This window comes from Ambystoma mexicanum, chromosome 4q (genome assembly GCF_040938575.1).
Source record: "Ambystoma mexicanum isolate Mex_15411 chromosome 4q, UKY_AmexF1_1, whole genome shotgun sequence".
NCBI classification, from domain to species: domain Eukaryota; kingdom Metazoa; phylum Chordata; class Amphibia; order Caudata; family Ambystomatidae; genus Ambystoma; species Ambystoma mexicanum.
In genome coordinates, this window is record NC_090928.1 from 1,108,467,229 (window position 1) to 1,108,489,801 (window position 22,573).

General features: G+C 47.3%; 1 protein-coding gene across 2 annotated transcripts in view; it reads left to right on the forward strand.

Moving 5' to 3' along the window:
* The window catches only part of CDC42BPA (CDC42 binding protein kinase alpha), a 1,600,792-nt gene that overhangs the window by 1,302,957 nt on the left and 275,262 nt on the right, over nt 1-22,573 (forward strand). For both annotated transcript variants that reach the window (XM_069608679.1, XM_069608678.1), the window contains one exon: nt 10,016-10,155. In XM_069608679.1, the coding sequence (XP_069464780.1) occupies nt 10,016-10,155 (140 nt within the window). The remainder of the gene's footprint in view (nt 1-10,015; nt 10,156-22,573) is intronic.

Consider the following 22,573-nt stretch of genomic DNA (forward strand, 5'->3'; position numbering starts at 1 on the left):
TGATCAGTCCTTCTGACTGAATTCTTGTATTTTTACATTGCACACAGCATCTTACAGTGCAGTGTAATGGGGATACATTTGTATCACTCTAGCTTTTTACACATGGGATTTTTGGTTACTTTTATTTGTGCTTAAAGGGTGTTCGGTCAAAGGTTCAATACCAAAAGGATCGAATGACCAAAGGGTCGAGGTAATATGACCGAAAACCAAAGGGTCAATTTTTTTTTTTTAAATATATATTTTTTTTGTATAGTAAAAAAAAGTGTTTTTTGCACCAAAAACGGTGGTTTGGGGTGGGGGTGAGGGGGCAATACAAAAAATAATAATTCAACCCTTTATTTTTCGGTCCTTTTGATTCAACCCTTTGGTCATTCGATCCTTTGCATTCGAACATTTGACCTAGAACCTGCCTAAAGACGAGCTGGTGGCAGTAGTTACATATTTACTGTTCTTGGATTATTTTTGGTGTACACATTTGCGTTTACTAAGTATGGCTACTAAATGTGGATAGTGCCCTAAAATGGCTGTGCCACAAGCTTTTCGTTTGTTCTTTGGCCGTAGTGCAGTTTGGCCTTCTTCCTGTCTTCTCAGGCCAGGAAAGTCCTTATAAGGTTATGCCCTTCCCCGGGAAAGCTAAAGCTACTGCTTTCGCAGGCTAGTGAACCTTTGTATGTGCGTGGCCCACGAAGGGGAAGGGACTGTCTGGGTCCCAGTCCACATCACTGGTGCCAGAAAGTCTGCTACTAGGGTGCATGTGAAACCAGTAGTTATCCATGATTGGAACATTTCTGGCTGTTTGAATGGTGCAGCTCCCTTACCATTGATGGGCTTAGACTTGCTTCCAGCTCGGATTTTGGATAAGAGGATGACTAAAATCTACATTGAAGTCAAGAATCCCTCACATAGCAGCAGCCTGTTGATGGCCCGAAGATGACTCCTGCAGTGGCCTTCCATCCCCTCCAGTATCCAGCCTGGGGAAGCCCTACTCCTCTGCCTGATCTCCGAAGGCCCCGAGCGGTGCTTCAGCCCTTGGGCTAGGGGGACCAACTAGACTTGATCCCTTCTCGAGGATTCAGCCCTCAGAAGTGTCCCTTGAGTGGCAGGTGCACTGACCAGCTCTCTCATGGGTTACCTCACCAGAACAGTCACCTTTCCTCGTTCGAGTCTGGAAAATTGGTGATCGCCAGCTTCTACTGCAAGTCGCATTCTCCCCTACTTTCAACTTCCTATCTTCAAGGGAACTTGTCCTGGAGCAGCTTTTGTAACCCCAACTGGAAACACGCCTGTCGTCGCCTGCAAGCGGTGATCATCATTGGAACTTGCCTTCCTCCATCCTGTGAAGTGACCTGAAGAGTTCTGCATCATTGGATTCTACTTTTCTTCAAGGACAGGGAGTTGTGGTTTTGCGAGATGGGATGTAGCTGTCAGCTGTAGCGTTGATGTCAATGTGTTAGCAGATCTTGGTGATCTTGTTGATGAAGAAATAGTTGATAGTTGATTTTTCGATGGCGTGTGGTACAGGTGGGTTGGGCAGAGGGTTGAGGCATTGCTTGATGGCTTGAAGAGAGCTCTGCTTTCATTGTTCACCATAGCCAAGGCCATCACTCCTCTGAGTGGCGAAGTTGGATGGGCTGCAGGATTTTCGCTGAGTCTTTTTTGTTTCTTGATGGGTTGTTTGTTGAAATTGAGTTCAAGTGTACCAGGCTGCAGTAGGTTTAGGCTTGAGGGAGTGTTGTTTAACTGGGGCATTGCGGTTGAAGTTGATTGTCAGGGTGGGTTTGAGTTCTTGAAGAAGCAAGTCGAAGTCCTTGTTCGTCAAAGGTAGATCAGCCCATGTGAAGTGAAGTTTGTCGAGGTTCGCCGTGAGGGCCTCCACTGCTAAGTGCCTGAATGATCTGAAGGCTTGTTAGCTGGGTTTCCAATGGGTTTGAATGACTGGTGTGGTGTGACTAATGTCAAAGAGAATTGCCAGATAGTCTGACCGTTCGAGTGGGATTGGAGAGCTGTGATAGAGGGTGGTGATGATATTACCTTTCCTGTGAGTTACGTCTTTCGCGTGCTGTGTAAGGTCCAGAGTGTCTAGTTGGCAGTGGAGATATTACTTCATTGACTTGGTTGCTGTGTTGGCTGGGATGTGAAGTCGCTGTGGAAGCAGTTGGAATGTGTGAGAGACATGGTGGTGATTGTTAGGTAAGAATTAGTGCAGTATAACTGGTGTGGGACTAAACAAGACTTATAAATACACAATTAACTAAGACATCTCTTGGTATTGGGTAACCCACCTTTTAATATAAGCCTGTACTAGACAAGTTGGTAGTGTGACTTAGCAGCCAGGCTTACCTTAAGAGGGGTAATGTGAGCTGTAGAGCTGTGCAATGAAATCAGTAAATATAAGTATCCAACTAAACACTTACACACTTACCGTTATATCATAAATTATGTATTTATACACAAGGATATTTAAAGCATTCTTTAAAAAGCAGTAACTAGCTGTAACATTGATCCCAAGGTAGGATTCAATTCAATCAGTGAACAATAAAACAGGTGAATAATTGATTCATATGTTGCACATGTTACAGCAGCCAGAGGTGATGTCATTTGAGGTCAGTATAGCAGTTATATAGTATCACCTTTGCAATATTAAGTTTTCAAAGAAAGAAAGGTTAGGGTTAGATCAGTACAGGCTGATAGGTTATAAGAACAGTTTAGATTCTCCCAAAGGGATGCAGGCAGTCTATTATCCCAGCATTAAAGTGTTCAACATTTAAAACCTGTAAGAGAACACGCACTGCCAAAGTAAATAGGTTTAGAAGGAGGCCTTTAGGGAGCCAGGACAGCCAAAATCAATGGGAAAAGTCAAAGTTCTGATGCTCTTCTTAGAAAAATGTTCTTAAATAGTCCGTGTCGAAAACAGTAATCACAGCAACTCAAGAGGAGTCGCCTTTAGAAAGCACAAGCTCTAAGACCAAAGCAGGTAAGTTGAGGTCAACTTAGTGTAGGGTTAAATCACACTCCCAAAGATAGGAAGCACCCCAAATGGCAAAAGAATAATGTACTCCAAGGCCCACAGTACCTTTGAAATGAAGAAGTTGTTCCAGCAGGATGCCTTCACGATGCAATGCAGAAGACCCTTGTTCCTGTTCCTTGGTCATGTTTACGAAAGGGAGGAAATCTGGCCGGCTCCTGCGGCAGGACTCGAGAGAGGGACTCGGCAGCAATGGATTTCTGTCAATTCAGCGGCTCTTTGTGGTTTTGGCGCTAAAGAAGAATGAAAAGCTCCAGTTAGGATGTCCTTGATCCCTCGGTCCTGGACTCTGGTGAGGGGTCTTTGGACATGGATTGCTTGCTTCTGTAGGGTCCTTTGGATGTCCGCGAAGATCTGGCTGGATTCGGACTTCGGAAAACAAGGCACTCACAGGTGGTCAAGGTACCCCAGATATTGGGCTTCTGCAGCTTTGGAAAGTTACAGCAAGTCGGGGGTTGTGCCTAAATAGAGTTTTTCTTGAGGCTAGATGGTCCCACCAGCCAAAGGGAGGAAGTTGTCCTTTACGGGTCTTTCCTTGACAATTTGAAAACGGGGTCAGCACAGCTACAGGGCTTCACCGGGCACTTTGCGGTCCAGTAGGGTGCTGCTGGCGTCTTCTCACGTCTTCTGCTTTGGATGTTGTCCTGCAGTGGTCGACTCTGCTCTTAGTCCCAAAAACCTCACTTTTATGCAAGTACCCATTCATTCACAGCCCTAGGCTGTCAATCACACAGCAGGGTGGCTGTCCTCTAGGATAGCCTGCCAGCCAATTGGAACTGGTTTCACTCAGGCACACCTAGAGACAAAGGATAGGGAAGTTTTGGGACCCTCAATCACTTCCTGCCTTTCCAGACCCACTGGAGCCTGAGCTGGCTTCAGGGCTGAAGCCCGCCAAAGGCAAAATACACAAAGGACTCAAACCTGATGCAAACAACTGAGTAAAATCCCAGAAGAAACTAACAAGAAATGGCGTGGAAAAAAAGACAAGGGCCATTTTGAGAAAATGGTTACCATTGGGTGCAGCACTACAGCTGAGGTATCAGCCTGCGATACATGTCGCTAGGTAGTAAAAAAGAGACCACTGCCACCAGCCATTCAAGTGAGTTAATGTAACAAAGGTCTCACTCACTTCGGAGTAAAAATTAAAAAGCCCCGAGTCCAGCAAAAGAGCTGGGGGTCTCTAAGGTTAAAGGGAATTGGCACAGAAAGGAGAATTCTCCCTAATAGTGATATTCCTCGATGAAGTAGGTGTTTGTTGGACTTGGGTGGTCTGTAGATGCTGTGAAAAGTGACTGTGTCCGTTTGGGAGAGCGGTAAGTGGCAGGAAAGGTTTCAAAAGACCTGTTGGTTGACACGTCTAGTTGGGTGCATGGCCATTACAACTTGTGAATGATGGCGAGGCCTCTACCCATCTTGTCTGGATGGTTTGAGGATATCCAAGATCTGGATGGAGATGGATGTCATCCAGGTGTCAGTAATGAAGGGGGCCTCTAAGTCATGTTTGGTGATGAGGTTGGTGAGGTCTGCTGCACGGTTGGAGGCTGAGCGGACATTATCGAGCATAATTCTTCGTATAGTGGTGGATGATGGATTTCTGATGTGGCCTATGGTGGCGCGGGTGAGGTTGGTGTGATGCAGTGTCCATGATGATGTTGATATGCAGCCCAGCCCTTCATTCCCTGATCAGAACAGACAGTGATCCCAGGTATGTTAGATCAGTTGGGGAGAAATGCTCAAACCGTCAATTCCAGAGTTGATAGTACAGGTGTCGCTGCAGGTGCAGGGGATTTATCAGGTGACTGGGTCCATTGAGTTGCCAATTAGTATCCATCAGCAACCTAATGAATTCGATCTCAACCAAGCTGGACTCGGTTGCAGTTCAAGGAAGGCCTCTCTAATGGACTCCCAAGACAAAGGAGGGGCCACTAGGACACCTCAGGTGAGACAAATATATGAAGTGACCCTAAACAGGGTCGGCAGCCGGCAGGGCGTAGGGCTGCAGCACTCAGGCTCCACCGGGATTAGCATCTTTGGCAGAGGGCAGCAGCACAGCAGCAAGCTCCTATGCCCACAGTGAGGATGGACTGCACAGGTTACAGCACCAGGCTATATTAGATACCACAGGGGTGAACCCTTGTTCAATTGGACTAAGGGGCGCAAGTGTACTTACCTCTTTTAGCAACGGGGGGAGACCCCAGATGCAGGACGGCGATGACTCAGACCTCCAGGATGACCTTGACGAAGCAGGACCCTTTTAGGACTCTGAAATGGTAAGGCCTACCTGTTTAATGGAGAGAGCAACCATCAAAGGTCTCTCTGGTGAATCGAAGACCAGAGTGTTGCCTTGCAGTCATTTCCTTGGCCATTGGTGGTCCAAGTAACAATCTGTCGGCATCATTTAGCCTTTTCTGCTTCAACACTTGACTCCAGTAGCTGACTGCAGAATAGCTTCAGATACTGATATACCAACTCCCAATTGTGGGAGCAATGTTTGCAGAACCCCATTTGAGTGCTGGGTAACCATCTAACCTAATGGTAGAACAGTGTGCCGCCCAAAAGGAAAGACCAGACTCCTAAGGCAGTTGTAGCAGAGCAGTCAGGCTTAAATACAGAAGTGAGGAAGGCTAGCAGGGAGGTAACCACAAAAGAATACAGCACCCTAATATACTGAAAATATACAGTTTCTTTTAAGGTTACACAAAAAAATAATTATGATATAACAAATAAGTACTCAGGGTAAACATAACGCACATCGGAGTAAATGGCAGTTACGGTCTAACTCACTATTTACCCTAAAACGTAAGCCCCATACCTGGTGGCAGGCACAATAAATATAGACTCGCAAATGTAAGTTAAAGGATAGACTCCTAGACCATATTACAAAGTAATTGCCATCATGTTCAGGATCCCAGGAGGCAACACTGACCTTGGGTACAGGTTGCCTGCTACTTTCTGTGAATAAAAGTATGATACATAATGCATATGTACACAATGCAATTATAGCGCCTCAATGTAGAGAACAGGTAAAAACAGTATCCAACACAGCCAGGAAGGTTCCCAAAGTTCAAGATATATTTTAATCCAGTCCTGAGGCCCAGAATGGTGTATTGCACTCCAAGTAGGGAAACAGTAGCAACACCCAGTGATACAATATGCTAGGCAAGAGTGTAGTCCATAGATTCTAAAATCCCTAATAGGTCAGGGGAGCCACTTAAATTCCAAGACTTGTTGGATAATTCCTGGGGCCCCTGGGGGAACCTAGACAAATGCCCCAGTATAGGTAAGTACTATGCAGTGCCACTTGGGGGAATTGCAGTGTTGAGAAAAGGGCCCCAAAGGAAATAGGACAAAGTCTGTAAGCTGACCTGCAGTTATTATGAAAAGCCAGGTAAGTCCCAGTTGCTCCGCACAGGTACAACGAAGACCCCAGGGGACACCACTGAAGGGTTTGTGACCCAAGGAGCAGCCCACCAATCCCATTAGGTGATTAAAAGCAAAGTTTTTGGTGGCTGCCCAACCAGACTGGCCTCACAAATTGCCAAACACCCAGGACCACCACCACAGAAAGTGTAGTGGTCTGCCCAGGGCCAAGAACTGCTCTAAACCAGTTAATACCACTATGAAGTCTGCCATCTTGGTCTCACAAAGTGCCCACGTGTGCAGAGCGGCCATTTTAGGCCTGCCTTGTGGTTTTCCAGAACAAAGAAAGCCCCTAAAACAAAATGGCAGAGAGTGGGATTTAAAAAGCCCATTCGTACCGCAGTGACTACCATAAAGGTACATTGGACTACAAATCCACCCCCTCTCCATTGTATGGTGATATAATCACCAAAGGGGACAAGGAGGGTACTTAAAAACCACCCCTAGGCCTGGGAGCCTTATGGGCAACCAAGGACCCATATACTCTTTTAAGTCATGACGAAAGGATGCAGTGGCAGAGGGACTTCAGTAGAAGTCACCCTGACCACCAACATAAATTAAAGGCCCCGACAAAATAAAGGGGAACCATGCAAAAATATTAAAGGTACCATACAATGAGACTGCATACCTCTTCCCCCTGACCCCTCCAAATAGAATTCCGCCCTAACAAATATTGAAACTCTGGGTGACTCGCACAATGTTTGGTTTTGTGTTTTGGGCCTGCCTGCAGGTCCTAACCAAGACCAAACCAATTCCAGGCTAAGGTCCTGCTTCCCGGCTGTAGACAGTCAGAGAAGAAGAGTGACCATATATAGTTATATACTGCTTTTTGTGGTAGGTCAGAATCAGTAGACGGTCATGGTGGCATAGTTGATGAAGTCTTCTTTATTTGAAAACACAATGCCCAAGTTGTCCATAAGCCTAAGATTCTCTGCCCTGCACTGTACAGGAAACACAGAAAAGGGCGCTAGTCAGTATGTCGTATAAAAATAAAGTTCTCCTCCTATTGTAACCTGAGTTCTGTCCCTACCACTATAAAGGAAAGCACAAATTCAACAAAGATACTCTTAGGGCTGTTGTGCAAATAAAGGGTTGTGGCTGCTTTCTGACCCTTATGCTGTTATCTCTTTATCAAAAAAGTCTCCTTACCCAGAGGCACACTTCAATCAAATACACTGAATGACTGTTCAGTCTTTCTCTCCTCGGTTCTTGGGTTAGTCTATGCTTTATCACTCTTGCCTCTCCTTTACTGGGATTTGTCTGTCTCTGATCCTCTTCCTCACATCTTTACTCTGGGCTTCTCCATATTTCTCGCCACTTTGAGTTTTCTCATTGTGATTTGAGGACTCTAGGTGCTCTCTCCATCTTTGAGCTTCTGGGTCCTCGCCCCAACTTGGGGTTCCTTTGCTCTCAGCCCGGCTTGGGATCTATTTGGGACCGTACCACTTAGCGCTTCTTCGGGCTCACCCCACCTTGGGGCTTCTCTGCTCTCACCATGCCTCAGGGTTTCTTTGGGTTCACCCCACCTTGGGGCTTTCTAGGTCAAACCCTGCTCTTCGGGTCTCTTGCTTGAGTCACTGCATACCTTTGTCTTCCAGATGGTGTTCCTCAGGAGGCTCAGTGAGTTTGTCAGGCGCTGAGTCGCTTATACGACTTGTCAACTTGGTTCTGCATCAGGCGTAGTTTACTCTCATGTCCTGCTGGCTTCCGGCGGGACTCCAGTAACTGCTTCCCTGTGCTCCGGTGACTCGATTCTCTTGAGGCATTAATTCTCCCATGCTCTCCTGGGTCGGGCAATTCCGGTTCCTTGCTTGGCAGGTTTTGTGAGCGCTCTGTGGCGTTGGCCACCCCTTGGCTCGCTCACTCTTGTCTGGCACACCTCACTGGAGGATGTCTCCTGCCCTCTGCAGCTCTGCAGGCCTCTCTCCTCCTTTCCTGTTCTAATTGTCTCTTTATCTGCCACTCCTCTATGGGGTTGGATTATCCACTGTTCTCTTGTCCCAACTGTGAATACATGGGGTCAGAAACCAAACCAGCCATTCTCACAGGAAGGTTTAGATTATCATAGTTTTTCTCCCACATAGCCAACAAAGATACTAAGGTTTGGATTTAAGGGAGGATAACTTGTATTCCTTTCTGGGGATATCCTGTCCTCTAAGGGGGGTCACCCCCCGTGGAATGCTGCTTGCCCAGTCCCTTACGGGGTCTTGAGCATAGGGGGCTCACCTTCCTAGTCTCAAAAGGGATGGCTCCCCCTTGGGGAGTTAGAACGAATTCCTAGATGCTTAACACTCTGCATGAGAGGAAGACCACCACCAGGACATGAAAGCTGAAAGGCAGGCGTTAAAAGGACATGCACAACCATTTTGAGCACCATATTGACCAAAAGGCCTTCATGCGGTAAAGAAATATTTGGTGAACCGGAGTGGACGTGGAATCTTTATAAATAAGGTTCCACTGTCACCAGCATTCAGGTCTTCGCCAGATGTAGACAAATGTCAAAAAGTAAAAAGAAAGGTTAAACAAGGTTTCCCTGCACTATTATCTTAATGGGATTATAATAGTGCATTAACGTGGGGCGCAGGTTCTCCCCTTGCACAGGCAGTTTAAACGACTGACCAATGTCCACCGCAAATGAGTTAAGCCACAGTGTTTGAAAAATACTTCACTCCCAAAAATTCCATCTAGGATCACACAAACTGCAGATTTGCTGAGGATTCCATTGGAAGAGATAGGGAATGGGAAAAAGGAAAATAGGCCTCCGAAATGAAAGGGTGGGTAGGTATGTACCATTTACGGTTATTGGTTTGAGGAATGGTAGCTGCTGGAGCTGTTCCCTCCAGGGTGCAACCGCAAGGAATATTTTTGAATGCTGTTTTAAAGATTTTATGAAAGTTATAATTTCTGCTAATTTCACTCACTTTAATGTTAAGATGTTGGAATGTGTGAACTGAAAAGCGAGCTCAAATAATTGCTCTATGTTTAAAAATGCTCTTATAGAGATAATGATCACAAAATAAAGCATGATGCTCTCTGAAACGAATTGGTTTTGATTCCAGGCATGGAAATACATAACATTGGAACTTCCTTCCAAGGTCCTTTATACTAAACTGCAAGTGCTCCTGCCATCTGCAAAGTCTTAACATTGTTTGTGCTCATAAATGTGCTCACTATCAGCATCTGAATGTCCGTACAATCCAGCCATTGTGATAGGTGAATGGGATTAGCATTCACTGCTGACCATATGTTCATACTCCTGGAGTGTCAACTAAACATCATCCTTTTGAGGTTGATGCGTTGAATACCCATGATTTGGGTAATGGTAACATCTTTTATGTGATTACAACAGTAAGAAAGCGCAAAATCTGTGTTAGCAAATGCTATAGAAACATATTATCAGTGGCAAATTTACTTGGTGTGTGTTTCAGGGACCACTGTGAATATCATGGGTAAGCGAACAGAGCGCTAGAGCGAATATGCATTGCTTCCATATTTTTATTTCTTACGCAAAGGTTAATAAACGGCCATCTTCTCCTGCAGAAGGCTGATCATTATTGTGTTTGTTTACAGGTTCCCAAGCCAACCGGAGTGAAAAAAGGGTGGCAAAGAGCTCTGGCAGTGGTTTGTGATTTTAAACTCTTTCTGTATGAAATTGCAGAAGGAAAAGCATCTCAGCCCAGTGTTATTGTGAGTCAAGTGATTGACATGAGGTACGTGCTTTCATGAGGATCTGCATGCGACAGCTGCTTTTGTATGTCAGGTGGCATTAGCCTTTGGGCTTATAACAAACACGTTACTGCTTTTGTATCCTGTCAATTAATGTATGTTTATATACGTAGGGCACACATAGCCTGCGCTATGAAGCTCTAAGAGAGGATTAGAGGCAGCTTCAAAGATGGTGGTTGAGAATGTTCTTTTTTATCTATTATTTCTTATTCAGTTAAGTGAAAGAAGCAGGTGGCAGTATAGGAATTATCAAACTACTTTTATATTGCCTCTCCTCCAACTCATGGAACTGTGGCACAGTTCAAAAGAAATGGATGATAAACTGAATGTGTACACTCATGAACCCCTCTTATATTAATCATCCCATCCCCCCAATGCAACAGTGAAGCCACTGGGCGGAAGAACGAAGTGAGATAGAGAATCTCTGAAATGTTCGGAGCTCAACAGTAGGCAGTCCACAGAGTTCTCCATTCAAGGATTACGGCTGCAGCACGTCTAGAGAGCCAGGAATCCAAACCACTCTAGAGGGGAACGGTCCATATATAATCTCCTTCAGAGCTAACCCCCTTTCCTCACAGAATCCATAAAGTACTGGCTTGCATCTTCCTGTGAAAACATTAAGTCTTTCAGTCTCTGTAAGCTGAGCTGGATACATCACTGTTGTCTTGATCTCTTTGTAGTAGTTTTGTGGGGTCATCTTACAATGCTTTCCTTCTCTGTGTGGATAAGAAGATTTTAGGGGATTGCAGAGAGGAGCGCGCCAAGTAGGGTGCAGCGAGGACACACTTGGCGCAGCAGTAGCTCTCTTTGCACACACATATGGGTGCCAGGTTGTACCTCCTTTTCCTTTTGACAAAAAGCTATGATTAAATTGCTCATTGTGGCAGGATTAGATGGAATGAGAAAGAAGATTAGCACACATTACTTACTTGGCATAGGCTGGTGGCCGATGATGGAAGCAGCAGAGTGCTTCTCACAGGCTGTGGCCACCGGTCTCTGCTTCCTGGCTGCTCTGAGCAAAGGTTTCACCAAAAGGTCTCCATTTATCTATGGAAGTGTATTGCAAATACCGGACACCTAAATAGAACTTGCGCACCAACACCTGGAAAGGGCTGTACTTTGCCCTTGCTGCCATTGGGTGCACATTGCAAGTGACCGGCCTTTAAAGAATGCACTTTCCAAAGCATATTGCATTCCTTCGCTTTTTCAATTATGGAAACGCTCATGCTTTGCATAATAATGTAGGCAGGGGTCTGAAGAACCCATATCAGCACTGTGCTTTCCCCTGCCCTTGGCCTGCAAGAGGGACAGCCAGGAGCAGGGCAAAGAGCCGCAGGAGAAGCATATGTTGGTGCAGATTTATTTCAGAAGAAGAGGAGTGCTCCGGAGCATGGCTTTCACTCACCTGGCATACTCGTAAACCTCAGGTTTGTGGACAAAAAAGAGGCTTGCATGGGCAGTCTCTGCTTTAATAATTGGCCCACACTTGTGTATGCACTATATTTCACACACGGGGACTATTTGTTAGTGCATCTGACTAGTGTGTCTCAACAGGCCACAGAGACACAAGTGAAAGATCCAGATTTTCCAGGCTGCTCCTACTCCACTCTGAGGGATAGGCCCAGCAACACCACTCCTAGTGACGCACCACAATCATGGTAACTGGTGCTACTGTAAAGAGAATGCCAGTTCACTTTTTGCTGAGTTCCACAAAAGTAGATTTCTGATTCTTATTTTCTGCCATCATAGTCAGTCAAAGTTCCTTTCAGGCTGATGCCTTTTATTAGTTATAGTTTAGTGATAGACTTCCTGTCCTTTGCCGTCAGCCTGTTGCCTCGGCGGACGGCTCCATCGTCGACGACGCCTGACTGACTCGACGTCCAGACACTGCCTCTTTGGGCTTCGGCTCTTACAGTACAGAGAGTGGGGGGAGGTTTCATATAGCTGCATCCTTTTAGAGAATGCCTATTCTGCCACCCCCTTTTCCCTTTCGTCACCAAACTCCCCTTTTCATTTATTATGGATGTTAGGGGAGTTTCCCAAAAGTCCTACTGGTAGTAAAACTTTAGTAAACTATCCCAGTGGTTTGTAGATCCCCCAACTCTTAGTTTAGTCTGTACTAACTCAGGACCTTGGTAGAGTGGCAGAGCAGTCAGGCTTCTCTGAAGAGGAAGGTGTGGGCTGTAGGTAAGTACACTGAATCTAGTTAGACAGGCACAGCAAAGAAGCACTTACACTTATAAGTTATATAAAAGTTTCTGATGCTTGTTAATCTGCTTAGTATCACATGCTGTGCGTATTGTCCCGCAATCTAGTGATAATTGCAGAGTATTGCATCTTTCTTTTGAGGATCTAAAGGGGACGTCGGCATGGGCGTGCTTGTAACACTATCCCTTAATGTGACGTGTAGTGTATCCAAAATCCCTCACGCGTCGAGGTCCCTCAGATTGTTTATTGCTGCCCAGCTAGCTGATCGCCTTATGCAGAGCTCGAAAGAGAGATATTGCAAAAGTTATAACTTCTTTGTTCCACGACCCATGGTCTTTTAGTCTTCGACTTTCTTCTTCTCGACGGCTACTGTGGACCCTTATGCCGAAGACGTCTACGACTTTCGGCAACTGTTGCTTCGGTCAACGCTGTTTACTGCGTGGCCTCGGCCCTTGCGCCAGGCCTACACACTAGGGAGAGTGGGGACCCAGGGTTTGATTCTCTGAGAATACATTTCCTTTTCCCCGCTATTTTTCCTTCTTGTCTGGCTGCCGCCCTTTACCTCTGCTATGGAGAGGACTCCCTTTAAGTTCTGTCGGTCTTGTAACGGAAAGTACCCATGGAAAGACACTCACCAAAAGTGTAACAAGTGTCTGCCTCGTGATCACGATAAGCGACTTGCAAGTCTTGCCAACTTTTCCGTCCGTAGACACACAAAGATCAGCGGACGAAACGGTGGGCGGCCTACGCCATGCAGGCTGAGTGTGATTCCCCCGTCGGCACAGGTGCCTCGAGTGACGAGGATTCAAGCGGCAGCCATGGCTCTGATGTGGAGGCTATAGACCTTTCAGCGGAACTGTCCGGTTCCCAGTTCCCCGTCCCCAGCCCCTTCAGACATGCCGCCGGTACTGCTATGGGGAGACCACATCCCAGCGACAGGGGCACACCCACACCACAGAAGGATAAACCGACAACCCCACGTGGTCCCTCGACGGCTACATTGAGAAAGCAACAGACACCAACAGGCTCGTCAAAGGTTTCGACGGCGCCTACCGATCCTCACGATCGGCCGCCCTCCCCGCATCTGCATTCCACCCATAAGGGCATCCCTGCTAATAAAGACAAGAGCGTTGAAGCGCCGTCTAAGAGCTCAGCGGCCCCTAAGGTTTTGACAGAGCCAAGAACCTCAATGCGTCAAAATCTCTCCCTAATCCACCAGAACTACGCAAGAGTCTCACAAACATTATTTCGGCTGTGAATAAGCCAAAATCCACTTCCTCCCGTCGAGAGGAGTATTCAGAAGGGTCCCAGCCCCTCTCTAAGACTTTGTCTGACAAGACCCCCTCCCTTTTAAGGACCCCTTTTCCCCTGGAGAGCCTTTCCTTCCTCCTGACCCCTCTGGTTCGTCCCCATGGACCAGAGTGAGGTTTGAGAGCTGTATGGACAAACTGTTTGTAGACTTCTCTGCCACATTTTCCACCCCTAAGCGACCTAGGGAGGAGAATTCCTGCCCTAGTTTTCCCAAGGTACCAAAACTCTCCAGCCAGACTCCACAGGAGGAGGTTTCTGTCATGATGCCTACCTCCAAGGAGCCAGGTCCGACCCAGCAACCCCAGAGGCAGGCATCATTTCCCCCAGGGAAGTGCCAGCGGGCCCAAGCTAGGGCCCTTTGGACACAGTCCTGGCGCCTTAGGCGCCAGGCTCATGTTGGACCCCTGTCCTGGAGCCTTAGGCACCAGGCTCATAAAGCTAGACATGTGTTCAAGTGTTTTAAGGTGCACTTACCTGATGCAGACCATGCTGCTACATCCAGGCCCTCTTGAGGCCTGAATGGAACTACTTTACCTGTGGACCTACTTTCCCCTGGGTGTGGTCGGGGAAGGATACATACCTGATCAGTGGAAGGATACATACCTGGAACTTCTTCCAAAGCTATTTAAACCACGCCCGATCAGCAACTCACGCTTCGTGTTGTTCTGCTCCTCGCAGCTGGACGCTCACCGTGTCAGCTCCTGCATCTGGACTTCAGCCACGCCTGTCAGCATCCTGGGTCACCTGCTAAGAGAGAATTGGGGAGAAAGAAGACCTTACCTGCTAAAGCTGCATCACGGAGACTTCACACCGACGATCCTGAAAGGGAAGACATAATTTTAAAAGCATTTTGCTTCGATCGCTGCAGCGCTGCATTTCACTCACCTTTCCTGGGCACCTCCATCTTCAGCAGCGATCATCCGGATCCGCAGCCACTTCCCAGAGCCTAGAGAGAAAAAGACAAGAACACAAGGTGAGAGAAGGAAGGGAATAGGAAAAGCTCAGTTTCCTTCTAAGACTTACCTGTTGGGTCATTCCCATTTCATTTTGGGTCCTGCCGCTTCCTGGCATTCCAGGACCCCGGCCTCTATGAGGAAAAGAGACAAAGAGATTGAATGAGCGAATGCAAAGACATTACCCGAACGCTCATCCAGAATTTACCTGTCATTTACTGGAACTGCACGTTTCACTTCGGGTCGGCGCCATATCTCCGGCATTCCGAACCCCGGCCCCTAAGGGGAAAAAAGACATAAGCGATTAGCGCTTGCTGCAATAAGATAATGAACATTATTATAAGGCTTGAACTTTTGAACTTGCTACAGAACTCTTACAGCGCCTTACCTGAATAGTCAAGCTTATTTGAACTCCCATCAAACCTCAATCCAGTGAAGTAACTGGGTTTCAACGCGCCCCTGCATCAGAAGCAGGATGGAGAACTCATCCTTCCAGACCCTAAGGTGAGACTTCACGGGGAATCGAGGAAGGGTATCGTGGAGGGCTGGAAGGGAGTGGGAGGCTTGAGCATTATTCCATCAGTAGGTAATACTCCCTTTTCACGCACAGGGGAATATTCCTGCGAGCCAGTGAGTCCATCTTCAGAGTCCTGCGCTTCACCATAGAAGAAGCATCAGCACTCGAAGCCAGACCTGCGCCTCCGTGGGAATCAGGTGAGCGTGACAGAATGCGAAGAGCACCCATAATTTCCCACCCGGGCGCTATGGAGACTTCCGAGACAGATCAGCTGGCCCAGCTTTTGGGGGAATTACGGGCAGAAGTGCACTCAGCCCGCCAGGAGACTAACGCTCTCAAAAGAGAACTGATCCTATCTAAGGAAAGAACAGATGACCTGGCCAAAAGGTTATTGCAGGCCCAGGCAGGGCACACTCCTTTACCTAATTCCGGAGATACTTCCACATCAATGGGTTTGAATAACCCGGTACAAATCAATCTACCTGGACACATGCCTTTGGCCCCGCCTGAACGTTTTGCGGGGGATCCCAAGAAATATGCCGTCTTTATGAACCAATGTCGTTTACACTTTCTATGCAGACCCGGGGCCTTCCCTAACGACCAGACCAAGGTAGCCTTTATACTATCTTACCTCAGTGGCAGTGCTGCCGATTGGTCTATTCCATTGGTAAATCAGGATGATCCCATTCTCCAGAATTTTCAGGGTTTCCAGGCCAGCATGGAAAGATTGTTTGCTCGACACTCTCAAGGACAGGCCCTTGATAACGAACTGCTATCCTTACGACAAGGTAATCAGGATCTTCTGTCCTACGTTGCCACCTTTAATAGACTGGTTGTGGAAACTGGATGGCCAGAAAACAAAAGGATCACATTGTTTTATCGAGGCCTGCGCGGAGAGCTTAAGGATGTTCTAGCTCAGATAGTAGATCCACCCCAGGTCTGCGCAGACTACATAGACTTGGTGGTTCAACTTCATCACAGACTTCAAAATAGAAAAGCAGATCGGTTCAAGTACGAAACCCGAGTACCGATCAAAACCCACGCTAACTCCAAGAGTACCGACGTATCCGAACCTATGCAAATCGGCGGTGTTAAAGGACCATTAACACAGAAGGAACGAGAGAGAAGGCGGCAAATGCAACTTTGCCTGTATTGCGGGACTTCCGGTCACTTTCTTCGAAATTGTCCAGTTAAACCACCGAAGAAGGTGGTTGGAGCCACTGATAACGATTTATTGACACCTGATTCGGGAAACGACCTAGCCCGACAAGCGTAGGGGTCCGCTTGCCGAGCTTAAAAACAAACTCTTTGACTTCGCATTTTGTCACGCCAATGGTGCTAGTGGACTCAAAACAGCCTCAGCTGTTGCATGCTATAAAAGCATAAATCGACAGTGGAGCTATTGGAAATTACATAGACCGTGAATTGGCTTCCAGGATTAAGCTCCCTCTCCGCCCGAAAGTAACCCAAGATGTCATTACTACAGTAGATGGAACCGAAATTGCCTCAGGGCCTGTAACGCATTCCACTGTTGAAATGACACTGGTGGGTCAGGATGGACATCGGGAAGCAATCGTGTTTGATGTGATCAAGGCCCCACAATTTCAAGTAATTCTTGGAATTCCTTGGTTAGAAACACATAATCCCAGAATCGACTGGCGAGCAAAGAAGATAAGTTTTCCTGATTGTGAACCAACTTGTTACCCAAGAAATCCAGTTATGGGTCTAGCCTCAGCAACTTCCACCCCTGTGCAGCTACCGTCTGAATACCAAGAATTCCAAGACGTTTTTCAGAAGGAACAGGCTAACACGTTACCTCCCCATCGGTCTTACGATTGCCAAATCGATCTGGTACCCAATGCTCAACTACCTTGTAGTAGGATTTATGCTCTTACGGAACCTGAGAACCTACATTTGCGTCAGTATTTAGATCAGTACCTAGCCAATGGTTTTATTCGCCCGTCCGAGTCTCCTGTCTCCTCAGCTCTGTTCTTCGTGCCGAAAAAAGAGGGCGACCTTAGAACATGTATAGACTATCGCGCCCTAAATCAAATAACGATTAAGAATCGTTATCCTCTGCCCCTGATCCCTGAGCTTATCGACCAGGTGAAAGACGCTTGTGTGTACACCAAGTTAGATCTCCGAGGAGCTTATCACCTGGTGCGCATAAAAGAAGGCGACGAGTGGAAGACTGCATTCCGCACCAAATTTGGGCTCTTCGAATATCAGGTGATGCCCTTCGGTTTGTGCAATGCACCTGCCGCCTTTCAGTACTTTATGAATGATGTTCTTCGGGAACTTATCGACGTCTGTGTCATTGTTTATATTGACGACATCCTGGTGTACTCCTCTTCAGAATCCGATCACAGAAAACATGTTAGGGCAGTTCTTGAGAAATTGCCCCAGCACAGACTATTTGCAAAGCTCGAAAAATGCGTTTTTCATACCACAGAAGTGGAGTTTCTCGGATTTATCCTGACACCTCAAGGAGTCCGAATGGACTCGCGAAAGGTGGACGCCATCCTCAAATGGCCATCTTCTAGCTCGGTGAAGGGAGTTCAGAGCATGCTCGGCTTTGCCAATTTCTATCGAAGATTCATCCCGGAATTTTCCCGAACAGTCCAACCCATCACAGCTCTCCTAAAGAAAAACAAACGCTTTCAATGGACTCTTGAGGCCGAACAAGCCTTCCAGGACCTGAAAACCAAATTCACCTCTGCACCTATATTGAAGCACCCGCACGCAGATCTCCCTTACATTGTGGAAACCGACGCATCCAGTTCGGCCATGGGAGCTGTCCTGTCGCAAAGAGACCCAGAAACTAACCAACTACACCCTGTGGCCTTTTGGTCCAGGAAATGTTCTCCTCCTGAAATCAACTACGCAATTACCGACAGAGTTACTGGCTATTAAATCTGCTTTCAAGGCTTGGCGTCACTACCTTCTCGGGGCAAGACACACCATCACCGTAATTACGGACCACAGAAATTTACAGTATTTAAAGACGGCCAAGGCTCAATCCTCACGACAACTCTGATGGGCTCTATTCTTTGCGGAATTTGATTTTGTAATTACCTATCGCCCTGGCTGCAAGAATGGTAAAGCAGACGCCTTATCCCGGATTGGCATGGAAGAACCCAATTCGAGTTTAGAACCTGTGCCAATCATACCCGAACAAAGAATCTTAGGCCTAACTTCATTGCAAACTATTGAGGACATCCAAACGCAAGTAAAACAACTTCTAGACTCTTCAGCCTTACTGCAATGGAGTCAAAAGGGTCCTCATTACACCGTTAAGGATGACTTACCCTACTTCTAGGAGCGGTTGTTTCTGCCTAGTAAAGAATTGCAAGAACTTGTTATTGCCCATCATCATGAATCATTAATGGAAGGACACCCTGGTATCGCTAAAACGGATGAAAAAATCAAACGCCACTTCTGGTGGCCTTCTTGGAGAAAAGACATGAAGTCTTTTGTTTTGTCTTGCGGAATTTGCGGCTAAAACCTGGGTCAAAAGAAAAGGCCAGCTGGCCTACTTCAACCCTTGGACATTCCACCGGCACCATGGCACACCTTGTCAATGGACTTTATAACTGACCTGCCTCCTTGTGCTGGTTACAACACTATCCTTGTAATTGTGGATCTATTCTCCAAAATGGCCCACTTTATCCCTTTAAAAGGTTTGCCTTCAGCTTCCACCTTGGCCAAGGAATTTCTGGAGAATATAGTTCGCATACATGGTTTCCCTTCCATATTAGTCTCGGATCGTGGAAGTCAATTTATCTCCCATTTTTGGAAGAAGTGTTGCCAACTAGCACAAATAGATGTGCGGCTATCCACCAGCCACCACCCCCAGACCGACGGACAAACCGAGAGAACCAATCAGACTCTCGAGCAATATCTTCGGTGCATGTTACACCAATCAGAGTTAAATTGGAAAGACATCCTTTGGATCGCAGAATATGCATACAACAATTCAGTGCATTCTGGAACCGGACAAACTCCTTTTTATACTTTGTATGGTCACCATCCTCGGACCTCTGATCTAGATCCACCTCTGACCCTGGAAATGCCCGCAGTAAATCATCTGCATTCCACAATAACCCAAGCCTTCAAAGAAGCTGCAACTCATTTACAGCAAGCCAAGAAAAAGTATAAAGAAAACGCTGATTTGCACCGAAGTAAAACTCCACCTTACCAAGTAGGAGATCAGGTATGGCTAGCAACGAAACATTTACCCCTCAAGGGCCCGCGAACTTTCAATCCCAGATTCATAGGACCTTATCCCATCAAGGCTATAATCAATCCCGTGGCCTTTAAACTAGATTTACTGTCTAACATGCATATTCATCCAGTTTTTCATGCATCACTTTTGAAGCCAGTACAACCAGGGACCCGACTGTCCAAGCCTCCAGACCCAGTTCAAATTGAAGGGGAATTGGAATTCGAAGTTAAAGACATTTTAGACTCCAAGGTGTCCAAACTCTTCTATCTTGTTGACTGGAAGGGATATGGACCTCAGGAGAGATCGTGGGAGCCTAGTAACCATGTTCACGCACCTCGATTAATACAAAGGTTCCACCGGAGATTTCCGAACAAGCCAAAACCCCCGGAGGGAACAACCTTGGGAGGGGCCTTGAGGGGGGGGGTACTGTCATGATGCCTACCTCCAAGGAGCCAGGTTCGACCCAGCAACCCCAGAGGCAGGCATCATTTCCCCCAGGGAAGTGCCAGCGGGCCCAAGCTAGGGCCCTTTGGACACAGTCCTGGCGCCTTAGGCGCCAGGCTCATGTTGGACCCCTGTCCTGGCGCCTTAGGCGCCAGGCTCATAAAGCTAGACATGTGTTCAAGTGTTTTAAGGTGCACTTACCTGATGCAGACCATGCTGCTACATCCAGGCCCTCTTGAGGCCTGAATGGAACTACTTTACCTGTGGACCTACTTTCCCCTGGGTGTGGTCGTGGAAGGATACATACCTGATCGGTGGAAGGATACATACCTGGAACTTCTTCCAAAGCTATTTAAACCAAGCCCGATCAGCAACTCACGCTTGGCGTTGTTCTGCTCCTCGCAGCTGGACGCTCACCATGTCAGCTCCTGCATCTGGACTTCAGCCACACCTGTCAGCATCCTGGGTCACCTGCTAAGAGAGAATTGGGGAGAAAGAAGACCTTACCTGCTAAAGCTGCATCACGGAGACTTCACACCAACGATCCTGAAAGGGAAGACATCATTTTAAAAGCATTTCGCTTCGATCGCTGCAGCGCTGCATTTCACTCACCTTTCCTGGGCACCTCCATCTTCAGCAGCGATCATCCGGATCCGCAGCCACTTCCCAGAGCCTAGAGAGAAAAAGACAAGAACACAAGGTGAGAGAAGGAAGGGAATAGGAAAAGCTCAGTTTCCTTCTAAGACTTACCTGTTGGGCCATTCCCATTTCATTTCGGGTCCTGCCGCTTCCTGGCATTCCGGACCCCGGCCCCTATGGGGAAAAAAGACAAAGACATTGAATGAGCGAATGCAAAGACATTACCCGAACGCTCATCCAGAACTTACCTGTCATTTACTGGAACTGCACGTTTCACTTCGGGTTGGCGCCATATCTCCGGCATTCCGAACCCCGGCCCCTAAGGGGAAAAAAGACATAAGCGATTAGCGCTTGCTGCAATAAGACAATGAACATTATTATAAGGCTTGCACTTTTGAACTTGCTACAGAACTCTTACAGCGCCTTACCTGAATAGTCAAGCTTATTTGAACTCCCATCAAACCTCAATCCAGTGAAGTAACTGGGTTTCAACGTGCCCCTGCATCAGAAGCAGGATGGAGAACTCATCCTTCCAGACCCTAAGGTGAGACTTCACGGGGAATCGAGGAGGGGTATCGTGGAGGGCTGGAAGGGAGTGGGAGGCTTGAGCATTATTCCGTCAGTAGGTAATACTCCCTTTTCACGCACAGGGGAATATTCCTGCGAGCCAGTGAGTCCATCTTTTGAGTCCTGCGCTTCACCATAGAAGAAGCATCAGCACTCGAAGCCAGACCTGCGCCTCCGTGGGAATCAGGTGAGCGTGACAGTTTCCGAATTCTCTGAACCTGAAGAGGTCTATGAGGATCCCTACGACCAACAACAAAATCCTTTTGGACAAGACACACCTGACCCATGCCCAGATTGGGGCCGAGATCAGCCTGTAGAGAAAGCACCTTGGCTTTCCCCCACTCCTACACCTGACCCAGACACCATTTGTCTTGATCCTCCCTCCTCACCTCAACGGAGACAAGCTTCTCCTGTCAATGATCAAATGGCCTTTAATGCAATCCTGAAAAGGGCTGCAGAACATTTCCAAATTGCCACGCAGGAGGTAGCCAAAGATACTGACTTTGTGGAGGACATCCTGAAGGAAAAACCACCCGCAAGTCAGGCAAACCCCCTGCTGAATTCCATCAAGAAGCGCCTTGCACCTTCTTTGCTGTCCCTTTCACTAACAAGGGCCGTCAACCCTCAGGTTGCAAAACTGTTCCACCCCTCCCTTTCTGACCCATTCTATATCGTGGCCATGCCACTCCTGACTCCCTAATAGTTACTACTACCAGGAAGAGGGCCGGGGTGCCATTGTCTACTTCAGAACAGCCCCCCCGACAAAGACTGCAAAAGGTTGTACTCCCTTGGCAAACGCATCACCACTTCAGCGGCATATTCCACTAGAATTGCTAATAACACTACACTTCTTGCAAGTTATAGTGATGTGCAGTGGAATTTACTTCAGGAGGGTCTCCAGGAAGTCCCAGAACCGGTACGATCACGCCTACTAGCGGTTGTTTCGGAAGGGAAGCAGGTGACCCATAACATCCTAAAAAACATGTTGGATGCAGCTGAGACAGTGGGGCAGACCTGGCTCAAGATACTCTTCTTAAACGGCACGCCTGGCTCAAGAACTCAGGGTTTAAACCGGAAAACCAGGCTTCCCTCATGAACAAACCGGTGAAAGACACACATTTTTTTGGGAAAGCTGTGGATGATGCCTTAGAGACAGCGAAAAAAGAGCATGAGACTCTCAAGTCTCTTAATCAAATCACTGCCCGCCCTTATCAACAGCAGGGAGGTAACTCCTTTCGGGGGCAATCTTTTTCCCGTTCCCCACACAAGCAGTATGGAGCAGGGGGTACACCATGGTCCCACGGACAGGACGCAGCTGGAACCAATCAATAGCAACAGAGGCGTCAGCGTAGAGACAAAGGCAGCGGTAGGAACTCCACCCCAAGAGGCTCCCCGGCCTCTGCTCAGAAATGACTTGCCAGTCCGGATCCCCTCTTATGCCTCCCCAGTCAGGCGACGTTTAACATCCTTTCTTCACACATGAGAGGGGGTCACTTCAGACCAGTGGGTGCTCAAGACCATATCCCACGTTTATTGTA